Raw genomic sequence first — 12284 nt, forward strand, 5'->3', positions numbered from 1 at the left:
ATCCATAAGAGGCAGCTATAACCTTACAAAATGTATTTCTTAATAGGACATGAAAGTCAAAATGACTCCTTGATCCATGGGCTGTGGAATAAATGGATGTTGGGTTAGCAGGCATGAAAACAACCTTAATCTTAATGTAGATCTCTGCCAGAGCTCTTGGGTGCCCAAGTGCAATGTTAGTGAACAGTAATGTTGAATCTTTTTTTCTGCAATAGGTCTCAGCAGTGGTCTTAAAATATTCAGTAAACCATGTTGCACACAGTTGTGCTGTCAACCAGGCTTTGTTCATTTATAAAACACAGGCATAGTAGATTAAGTATAATTCCTAACGGTTCTAGGATTTTCGGATTGGTAAATGAGCATTGGTTTCAGCTTAAAGACTCCAGCTACATTAGCCCCTAACAAGAGGGTCAGCCTGTTCTTTGAAGCTTTGAAGACAGGCATTGATTTTTCCTGTCTAGCTATAAAAGTCCTAGATGGTATCTTCCAATGTAAGGCTGTTTTGTCTACATTGAAAATCTGTTGTTTAGTGTGGCCACCTTCATTAATTATCTCAGCTAGTGATCTACTGGGTCACTTGCTGCTTCACATTGCAGTTTTATGTTATGCAAATGGTTTCTTTCCTTAAACCTCATGAGCCCACTTCTGCTAGCTTCAGACTTTTTCTTCTGCAGCGTCCTCACCTCTCTTAGCCTTCATAGAATTGAAGAAAGTTAGGGCCTTGCTCTGAATTAGGCTTTGGCTTATGCAAGTGTTGTGGCTGGTTTGAGCTTCTATTGAGACCACTCACACTTTCTCCATATCAGCAATAAGGCTGTTTCACATTTTTTTTTTTTTCTTAAAGATTTTATTTATTTATTTGAGAGAGAGAGAGAGAGAGCACAAGCAGGGGAAGCTGCAGAGGGAGAGGGAGAAGCAGTCTCCCCCTTGAGTAGGGAATCCAATGCCGGGCTTGATCTCAGGACCCTGAGATTATGACCTGAGCCTAAGGTAGACATTTAACCGACTGAGCCACTCAGGTGCCCCTCGTTCCTGTGTTCACTGAAGTAGCACTTTTAATTTCCTTTAAGAACTTTTCCTTTGCATTCACAGCTTGGCTGTTTGGTGCAAGAGGCCTAGCTTTCAGCCTGTCTTGACTTTTGACATGCTTTCCTCACTAAGCTTAATAATTTCTAGCTTTTGCTATAAAGTGAGAGACATGTGATTTTTTTTTTTCTACTTGAATAGTTAGAGGCCATTGTAAGGTTATTAATTGGCCTAATTTCAATATTTTTGTGTCTCAGAATAGAGAGGTCTGAGGAGAGGGAGAGAGATGGGGAGAATGGCCAGTCAGGGAGCATTCAGAACACATACAACATTTATCGATTAAATTTGTCATCTTATTTGGGTACAGTTTGTGACACCCCAAAACAGTTATAGTAGTAACATCAAAGGTCACTGATCACAGATCATCATAACAAGTACAATAATAATGAAAAAGTTTGAAATAGCGTGAGAATTACCAAAATGTGACACAGACATAAGGTGAGCAAATGCTGGTGGAGAAAAGGTGCTTGATAGACCTGCTCAGTGCAGGGTCGCCACAAAACTTCAATTTGTGAAAACCACAGTATCTGGAGCAAAAAAGTGAAGTGCAATAAAATGAGGTATGAGGTATGCCTGTATTCAACTTGCAACCACAGATGCTACATTTGTTTTTCAAAAGCTGAATATTAGTTTAAGTCATTACTGTAAATTACTGCTTTGTTCCTATTACTGTATTAACTCTTGGGGATGAGTCTAGAGGAGGAGATAGAAAAAAGACTGTTCTTAAGACTATGTGGTCTTATTTGGAAAAATAATATGAATTTAAATGAAATAACTATAAAATTGTTACTAGTCACTATAAACTGCAAGTGGTTTAGGGAATAAGGAAATTCACTTAAGAAGTCGTTGAAGGCTGTGTCTGGAAGCATCTTATAGGGAAGATATGAATCTTGACCAGACATTTGAGGGAACTTAGGTTTGAATGGGTCAGGTGCCTTACATAACAATATTGAGTATAGACTTACAGGTAGGAAAAACAAGCATGTATATGGGAAAAGAGCAGAATGTCTGAAGAAAACAATATTAAAGAATTTTTAGAGGTAAATATATTTTGTAGGCATTTCATAGGGAAAATGATCATGTGAAACATACATAAACCTATAAATATATTATTTTTCTGCTGTCCCCCTGCCCCTTCCTTCCCCAGTAACATTTATGATTTTAAAGTCAGAGAAGTTAACAAATAATGAAATTTTAAGTAAAGAGTTTAGGGTAAAAAATTGAATACCTTTTCAGATTCCATTTTCCTTACTTTTCTTTTTCCTTTTTCCTTTTTCTTTTTTTTTTTTTAACTTAGATGAGTTATCACCACCCTTTTCTGAACAACACAACAGGGAGCAAATTTTAATTGGCTTGGAAAAGTTTATTCAAAAAGAATATGATGGTATGTCATACATTAAAAATTGATTGTTTTTGTTATTATAGCCACCTAGTCTGAGTTCTGTTTATTTTTAAAGTGTTCATTGAATGTTATGTTTTAGGTGCTATTCTAGGTGCTGGGAATACAGTACCAATACAAAAGGTGAAACCTGCTTTCGGAAAGCTTATATTAAGAAGGGTAGACAGATATTCAACTACCAAAAAGGTATATAATGTAATATCAGGAAATAATAAATGCTACTAAAGTGTAGGAGTTAAAAGGATAGTGATGGGGGTAGTTCTCTCTACTATTAGGGTAGTTTGCTCTGATAAAGTGACGTTTGAAGAGAGCCATGAATAATGTGAAGGAGCAAGTTATATGAATATCCAAGGAGAGAACATTCTAGAGAGAAAGAATAGCAAGTACATATACCCCTAGATTGAATTATGTTTGTCGTGTTTGAAGGCCATGCAGGACATCAGTGTGGCCGCAGTGGAATGTGTGAGGTAGACTGTAATAGATGAAGTCTGAGAGGTAGCCTAGAGATTGAATCATTAGAGCCTTATAGATATTGGTAGAAGGGTTTTGAATTTTGAGTGTCTAATGAGAAGCTTCAGGAAGGTTTTAACACTTAAGTGACATGATCTGAGAGAATAGAGTATAGGTCTATAAGAATAGAAGCAGGAGGAGCAATTTAGGAGGCTGATGCATAAGTTTAGGTGAGACATAATAATGTTCTGGAAGAGTCGATGAGAAGTGGTCAGACAGAGGATATATTTTGAATGTAGAGCCAATAGGATTTACTGACGCTTTACATGGTAGATATGAGGGGAAAAAAGGAGTCAAGGATGGTTTCAAGGCTTTTAGTAGTTGTGTGATATTATTTAACTGAAATAGCAAAATAGCAGAAGGAGCAGATTTGGGGTACAGGGGTGAAAAATCTAAAGTTTTATGGCCAAATATTTTAGAAAAGGATAAAAAATTGATTTATAATCAGAATGAATTTGTACTTGTAAAAGATAATCTGTTATATACTATAGGATTCCATTTTCTGTTATATTTGTTAGTATGGAAAATACTGACCAAATCTAAGGCTGTTATATTAAACCCATGCACATTTTTGTTTGCTGATGAACATAGCTTCTTTTATGTCTCTCAGTTGCCATTGAAATTTCAAGTTGGACATCAGAACTGAATTAGAGAATTAGGTTTTGAAAATACAGAATTTCTTATCTAAATATATAATGTGAAGAATTAATAGCGAGAGAAACCCAATCCAGTTAAGCAACAGCTTGCTTGAAGTGGTACCTGTTACTGAATGACACTAAATATGAAAGGATAACTCTATCATAATTTATATCAAATGGATTAATCACTCATTTTGGGAGAACTAATTCTATGTACTAAGGTGATATTTATAAAACTACTTGAATTGTGCCTGAAAAAACTCTTTTATTTCCAAAAGATAAATCTCTAAATATTGAACTTTACTATTGGTAGTGATGTGGAGAATGAAGAAAAGTAGATGAACTTATGAGATAGTTAAGTTGAAAGAAATTAATGGACTTGGTGATTGTTTGGATGTAGAAGCTGAGAGGGGTGTTAAGAACTACACATGTATTTCTGACGTTGGCAGTTGAGTAGATAAAGATACTGTTTGCTGAGAATAGGGATTATAGGAGCAATAGTAGGTTTGAGGTAAAAGCTGAAGGCTTAGTTTTGACTTTTTGATTTTATAATGTCTGTAGAAAAATGGAAAAAGCAGTTAGAAACAAGGATTGTGAGAACTTAGGCAAGAGATCTGGGCTTTAGATGAATATTTTGGAATTTCTCAGTATATCTGGCAACGGAAGGTATTTAAGCCATAGAAGTAGATAAGATCATCTCTTGTTAGTCCATTAGTGGGTAATAGAAGGCACCTCTTTCATGCTAATTATGAAACTTTTGACTTTTTTTTTCCTTTACTTAGAAAAGGCAAGATTGTGCTTATTTGGCTCTTCTAAGAATGGATTTGGATTTCGTGATAGTGATCTGGATATTTGTATGACCCTGGAAGGCCACGAAAATGCAGAGGTAAGAGTTAGTGTTTGAAAAGAGATGTAGAAGTTTATTTTCTTCCAGTGGTGAATGTATTTTAAATTATGTATGTAGTATTGATAGAAATATGGTGTCATTCTTCGTGTAAATGTAGTAGCAGTAGTAGTATTTGAAATGTAAAAGCATTTAGCACTACCATTTTAGAAGACATTCAAATGTCTAAGTAAGTAAATTTACTTAAAATTCAGTAATTTTATTTTATTTTTTTTTAAAGATTTTATTTGTTTATTTGAGACAGAGAGAATGAGAGAGGGAGAGCACATGAGATGGGGGAGGGTCAGAGGGAGAAGCAGACTCCCTGCCGAGCAGGGAGCCAGCCCAATGCGGGACTCCATCCAGGGATTCAAGGATCATGACCTGAGCCAAAGGCAGTCGCTTAACCAACTGAGCCACCCAGGCACCCCAAAATTCAGTAATTTTGTAACACAAAAACCATGTCACTAAGAGTTAAAAGTGCTTTGTAATGAATTTTTGGAAAAAGTTAATATAGAGTTGCAGTTTTTTTCATTGGAACCAATGTGAAGCTGATGCTACTGTAGTGAACACTGATCTCATTTCCTCTGTCTTTTCATATCTCTTCCATTAGGTGATATCTTTGTATCACTAAAGATAGAAAATAAAAGTGAACATCTAATTTATAAATGGATTGTGTTGTACGAGTTAATTGTAATTTGGGGGCACTTAGAACACATTTTTTTCCGTAAAGCAGTGTTACAAATGTCATGTTCTAGGATAGCTTTTAGAAACTAATTTTGGTTGGGGAGGGGAACTAACATTTATTGAGGCCTCATTTCATTCTTACAACCACCTTTGAGGTAGATGATTTCCCCCATTTTACAGATGAGGAAACTGAGGCTTTGAGTGATAAACTGACTTGCCCAAGTTCACACAGCTAGTAAATGTTGGAGCCGGGATTCGTACCCAGGTCTGTCTGACTCCACAGTTCATGCTCTTTCCATTGTATCTCACTGCTTCCCTGTAATTTATTTAACCCATAATGTAGCTGAAATATAGTACTAATAGTACTGTAGAACCTAACCACTACTTTTGGAGTTTCAGTGTGAGATGCCAGGAGCAGACCTTCCCCCAGAGCAGTCTCAGCAGTGAGAGTGGGTACTTATGCTTTCTCTCTTTGTGTACCATCAGCAGTGGAAACAAGATTGTCCAAGCTCCAGTAAAGAAAGGGACTGATTGGACAGGGAAGTATCCCAGGCCTTCCTAGCAGCAACTAGAAAGGAGGGGATCCCTATAGTTGCTCCTTCCTTTACCAACATAACTGTTGGAATTTCTGTCTCAAAATCAGGGACTGCTTGCAAGATTGGGGTGTGGCCAAGCTTCTGGCATCTGTAGTGGTGTCAGTATAGCCTCTGTTGTACTTTAAAAGAATTCAGCAGAATAGTGTACCTATGCGTTTCTGAATTTTTTTCAAAAGGTGGCTTTTAAATTGTTAGAACCAGAGTAACGATGGCAGAGTACAGATGTCTGGTAGATCCTTATTTCTGGCCCTAAGAAATTATTTCTAGTATTAACATTTTATCTTTTAAAAAAATTGAGAAATTGTAAATATTTTAATTCTTCTTAACTAACTTCTACTCAGTGCCATCTACTGGAAAGAGGCTGCCTCTCTCTATTTTGAAGAGCAAGAATTGAGGGAATAGGAAATGATTTTACCCAGGGGTGGAGGTTAGGGTTTAGATACCTTCTATGTAAAATTTAATAATCGGATTTCTAATCACTAAGGGTTTGTCTGTTACATATCATCTGTGCCATTCACACTGGAAAATTGAAGCAATGAAAAAGAACACATTTTCTTCCAGATGAGACATTGTTGAAACATAGTTTAGCATAAATTGTATCCTTGCATAATAAATTTTATTATGTGTTAATTAGGAACTGTAGATTCCCTTGAAATCCTCAGGTTAAGCCACAATGATTATTGCTCTCTAGTGGCTAAAAAGAACATGTTGGGAATATACAAAAGTGCTTTTAGTAGTAAGTGTGGGCACTGATGTATATACCGTTTAGCTTAATCTAGTTAATTTATAATGCCATTATCTTCCCTATTCCTTGTATCATGGTTATTGTTACCATATCAACTCTGCTGTCTCTGATTTTTAAAAAAATCAACGTATTTAAATTTGTAGAGGTAAGAATTTTCTTGAAGAAGTAGGTACTGGTAATAATTGGATTACTTTTCCTCATCAAGATAATGACAATAAATAGCTCACAGATTTAAAGTGCTTATTTTGTGCCAAGCATGCTGTTGAATGCTTTACGTACATGTCTCATGTAATCCTTCCAACTACTTGATAGGGCAGGAGTTTATAATTATCTTGGTTTTATAGAATAGTAGTATGAGGCTCCAGGGTGTTAAGGGTCTGGTCAAAGTCACGCAGCTTATTAATAATACTTAGTTGAAGATTGAATCCAGGTTTGTCTAAATTCAGAGCCTATGTTCTTAAACACTATACTGTTTTGCCTTCACCAGATCCATCTCTAGTTATGTATTTCACATATTTGAAAACATTATTCTCCTGTTTTTGTGTGCCTCACACTTTAATGTGGATGTGAATTACCTGGGAATCTTGTTAAAATGTAGATTGTGATTCAGTAGACTGGGGTGGGGCCTGAGATTCTGCATTTCTATCAAATTTCCAGATGATGGCGATACTGCAGGTCTCTAGACTATACTTTGAGTTGTTTCATAGCTGGAGATTTTCAGTGCTAGTATTAAATGCCTCATTGAAGTGAATTTGCACAAGGCCAAATTGACTTAGACAAACTTTATTATTTGTTTCTTTTGTTTTTTAGAAATTAAACTGTAAAGAAATAATTGAAAATTTGGCAAAAATTCTTAAGAGACATCCAGGTATGAATCTTAAGTTACAGCTTTAAAACAACAAAATATTTTTTAGCTTTATGAAAATTATTTAACCTAATGAAGTTTTTGTATTTGTTTGTTTTAAATCAGGTTTAAGGAACATTTTGCCTATAACTACTGCCAAAGTGCCTATAGTAAAATTTGAACATAGACGAAGTGGTTTAGAAGGTGATATCAGTTTATATAATACCTTGGTAAGTGTTTCTTTCTGTATAGACCTAGGTATGTTTACACTTGTCATTTTAAAAGTTTATAGATAAAAAATGAAAAGTTTACAGATCACTGACTATACATTTATGTTTAAATATTTCAAATGTGAGCATTGTAAGACAAAAATATTTTTAGGGAACCATCTTGATATTTCCTTCAGATTGAAGATAAGTTTTTGACTCATTTGCAGTTATTCTAAGTTTTACAATTATATATTATATTTGGAGTATATCTTTTTATCTGATTTATAAGTTTAATTTTAATAAATTTGAAATGGTTTCGAATATGTAATTTTTTTCAGGCTCAACATAACACAAGAATGCTAGCTACTTATGCAGCTATTGATCCTAGAGTACAGTACTTGGGATATACTATGAAGGTGTTTGCAAAGGTATTTATAAAATAGTTAATGATCTCCTTTGTTATAATACAGTAGTTAAAGTGAAATATACTGATGTCATACTTGTGACAATCTCAGTTTTGTTTATCTGAGCTTTTAAAGGAAGCACTCAATAGTAAATGATTTAAGTTTATACTTATTAGTGTCTTAGTTTTTTCCTGTATGTGTTTTATTCCCATGTGTAACACTTAACTAAATTCTCAGTAGTAAAATTACTCAATGCAATAATGATTTTCAGCCCCAGGTATGGGAATTTGGCATATCATCCTAATTAAGAATTTCTGGGTTAGGACATCTGAAATTTGGGTTCAGTCATAAGTTTTTTTTGGCCAAGAAAACAAAACAATCCCAATAAAACCTTGTGTTTCTCCTATTATAACACTTATAATACTGAATTCTGTTTTCTTTTTTTAGCTAAGTGAGTAAACTCAATGAAGATGGAGACCTGTATCCCCAATTTAGTGTACCTGCCTTATGGTAGCTGCTCAATAAACAGTTAATTTTTCAATGTGTTGGTAGAAGGTTTCTAGTAGCTGAATGATTTGGTTGCATTTTCATTTCACTAAATCCACTCTTCCAAAACAGGGAGACGTACTTGTTTAGATATTCCTATACATGTCTTTGTGGACAGAGGTCATCTTAGAAAAGAGTGGCGTTTAGCCACATCCTCAAGTTGTATTTGATATGGCTGTTTTTCTAGATTCACCTCACAGAATAACTTTAGCATAATGGTTCTGTACTTCAGTGGAGTTGTAGTAATGAAACTAAGTCTTTCATGTCAGAGAAATCATTCCTCCCCCTTTATATAGTATCGGCTAAAGTCTTACTCAGGGGAAGCCTCTGAGGATTCTTTTAGGATTTATTTTTAATTAAAAATTTTGTTTGGAATAGGCAACTTACTCATGTGGTTCAGAATTCAAAAAGTCTGAAGGGATTTCTGTAGAAAATCTCCCTTCCACACCTGTCTCCTAGCCAACCAGTGCCTCTTGCTAGAGGCAACTGGTATTAAAAGTTCCTCTGTATCCTCCCAGAAATATACCAGTATAAGCAAATACAAAAATTTCCTTTCTCCTTTTTATAATGGGTATAAATATACTAAAAACATTGTTTTGTACTTTGCTTTTCTCACTGATCAGTAGATACTGATAATTACTTCCTATTAGTATACTAGAGCTTCCTTGTTCTTTTTTAATGGCTACACCCTGTTCAATTGTGTAGATAGTCATCAGTTGTTTAAAACCTGTGCTTTCTTGAGGAGTCTTAAGTTTCTGGTTTTTTTGCTGTTAAAACAGTGCTATGATTTAAAAAACTTCTTATTTAGTTATTTCACATATTTTTTGGTGTTTGGTGTGTTTGCAGGATAAATTCTTAAAATTGCTAGGTTAAGTGAGATATGCTTTTGTAATTTTGATATTATCAAATTATTCTTCATAGATTTTATGCTAATTTATATGGTCATCTGTAATGTATGAGAGTGCCTGTTTACCCATCCTCATAATAGTTTGTTATTTAACTTTTGGATATTTGACAGTTTGATGGGTTAAAAAAAAGTAGTATCTCAAAGTAGTACTTCTGCATGGAATAAGATTCTGAAGTTTTATTTTCAATCATTGTTATGTTTCTTTAGCGATGTGACATTGGAGATGCTTCTAGGGGAAGTTTATCTTCATATGCTTATATCCTTATGGTGCTGTACTTTCTGCAGCAGAGAAAACCACCTGTTATCCCAGTTCTACAAGAGGTAGGTGTTTAAGAAAACTGTAAAGGAGTTTCTTTTGAAAAAATTAATCTAAACACAGATCTTGATCAGTTATGAGGTCATGAGGATTTTTCCAGCATGGACATCCTAAGTTTTCTTCTTCCCTTAATGATATAATCACATAATGAATCTTTTTGAAAAATTCATTATGGGAGAATATAGACTACCAAAGGAATTTTAGATAAACAAAACTATTGAATATCTTTTGTAATGTGTTTGTATTTCATAGTCTTAGAATGCTGCAAGTGATTATGAAAGTGTTATAGCCATCCATGAACTCATGCATTATAGTCTCTCAGATGCAAATATAAAGTTTCTTCTCTCCATAGTATTCTCCCTGCTCCTGCCTGGCAATGAACTTTGGTATTCTTGTGTATACTTTGGTCAACTTTGTGAATTTTGGTTGAGAGAAAACCCAAGAAAATTCTTCCTCATTTTTGTAAGGTCATGTTAACTTGCATTAAGCATGAGAATGTACATCAGAAGAAATATTATACTCCTATTCATTCAGATTTGGTGACTCATGGATTCCCTTTTTGTAGCCAATTTATACTCTGTGAAATAGGTTTAAAGGAGTTCTTAATCATCCATCTATTCCTCCTCATTCCTGGCACAAAGTGTATTTGCAAGCATTAGGGAGAATCCAGTTCTAATTTCTTAGAAAGGTGATTATTTTGAGGTAAGAGAGAAGCATCAGAATTATTTGGCAAATCACATATTCTGACTTTATACAAACCAGTAGTCCTGGCAGAGAAGAAAATCACAAAATAAGCAAGCCATATGGTGGATATCAGATGGCCTTAGTAAGTTTTAATAAGTTCTAATGAATGCCATGTACTTATAGCAGCATTTATTCCCCCTTTTAAATTAACAGTAGAGAAGAAACAAAAATTTCAAATATCCTTTCCTGGCAGAAAATTTTAAGTTGCTGAATCTGCATTGAGTGATGTGGTTTTTAACAAGATTGTATATAGTAGGATATTTAAATTTTAACATGAATTAATGAGGCCTGACAAGGCCAGGGTCATTCTCTGTATTAGTCTAACTGTTGTTAAGACTTTAAATTTGGGTATCTTAAATGCATTATTACACAGGAATATCATAGCAGCCATTTACTATGATTTGCTGTGACTTTGACAGAATATTATGATTAACTGAAGTGGCACACGAATTTTGTTTTCATGGTGGTTTGTGGGTAAATCTGTTACCCATGAATGAGGAGCCGTTCAGGAAAGAGCGGGGCATGATTTTGGAGCTAGAGATATGTGGTCTGAATTCTAATTCTGACATTGTGGCCTTCACTAAGATGCCTGACTGCCACTAGTCTGAGTTTCATCAACAGTAATAATGTAATAATAGTATTATTTCAGTGTTGATATAAGGAACAGAGAAATCAAATGCCCTTGAATTATAGTAAGTGCTAAAGTAGGTATTCATAAATGGTGCTTGCTTTATCATTATTATTATTACTACTACTATCATTAGCAGCTGTATTAATATTATTATTGGAAAAATGTAGGCAGGACTGCGGTAGCCAACTTCAAGAACTCTCCCATTATCTGCTTAACAGTGCTTGATGAAATGAGAGACAGTCCATGGAATGTTTTCCATCATAATGAGCTCTGATTGTGGGGGGCTTTGTGATACATATGAACTGATGATATATGGATTTTTGCTTCTGGCCTTTTTTGCTTATCATATGGGACCCCATTGTCCATTGCTCTGGCATCATTTAAGTATTGGTCATTGACATCGATCAACTTTTAAGGGTAAGGATATGTTTAATGAAGCTGTTGATCTTTGACTCCATTTGTAATTGAACCTAGACTTGAAGTGACTGGGTATAAGACTGCTAAGTGTATTTTTCATGGTTAACAATACAGAGTTCTTTAGGTCAGAAGGAGCTTTCCTAAGCAGAATAATTTTGCTGTATTCTAGAAAATCGTAAGTAAAAACAAATTTTCACGTAAAAGTACTAAGAGAGGATTAGGGAGTGTTAGCTACACTTGATATTATGAACTTCTGTGTTTTCTTAGCTTATATTAGCTTAAAAATTGCAACTGAATGGATGAATCTTGAGGGCAGTATGCTAAGTGATAAGTGAAGTAAATCAGTCACTAAAGGCTAAATATTATATGATTTCAATTATATAGAGTAGTCAAACTCATAGAGATGGAAAGTGGAATGGTGGTTTTCGGGGGCTAGGAGAGGGAGGAATGGGGAATTATTGTTTAATAGTGTCAGTTTCATTTTTGCAAAATGAAAAGAATTCTGTGGATGGATGGTGATGATGGTGCACAACAATGTGAGTGTACTTAATGCCACTGAACTGAACACTTGTAAAATTTACCATCATAATCATTTTTGTTATGTGTATTTTACCACAACTAAAAAATTTAAATATTGCAGTTTAAATATAGCAGCAGATACTAAACTATTACAGTTAAATATGAAAGTAAATATGAAAACATACAGGGTCACTTCTTGTACA

The 12284-nt window shown here is 34.6% G+C and overlaps 1 protein-coding gene across 10 annotated transcripts in view; it reads left to right on the forward strand.

The window, feature by feature from the left end:
• TUT4 (terminal uridylyl transferase 4) overlaps nucleotides 1–12284 on the forward strand; it is a 125683-nt gene that overhangs the window by 90825 nt on the left and 22574 nt on the right. For 9 of the 10 annotated variants that reach the window (XR_004681673.1, XM_035018548.1, XM_035018543.1 and 6 more), the window contains exons 15-20: nucleotides 2384–2470; nucleotides 4416–4519; nucleotides 7355–7412; nucleotides 7515–7618; nucleotides 7936–8025; nucleotides 9662–9775. Coding sequence is in view for 9 of the 10 variants with exons in the window: in XM_035018548.1 (XP_034874439.1) it covers nucleotides 2384–2470; nucleotides 4416–4519; nucleotides 7355–7412; nucleotides 7515–7618; nucleotides 7936–8025; nucleotides 9662–9775 (557 nt within the window). In the remaining variant the exon portion in view is untranslated. The remainder of the gene's footprint in view (nucleotides 1–2383; nucleotides 2471–4415; nucleotides 4520–7354; nucleotides 7413–7514; nucleotides 7619–7935; nucleotides 8026–9661; nucleotides 9776–12284) is intronic. The other variant, XM_035018553.1, reaches the window with a different exon arrangement.

This window comes from Mirounga leonina, unplaced genomic scaffold (genome assembly GCF_011800145.1).
Source record: "Mirounga leonina isolate KUSES-001 unplaced genomic scaffold, KU_Mleo_1.0 Mir_173, whole genome shotgun sequence".
NCBI lineage: Eukaryota > Metazoa > Chordata > Mammalia > Carnivora > Phocidae > Mirounga > Mirounga leonina.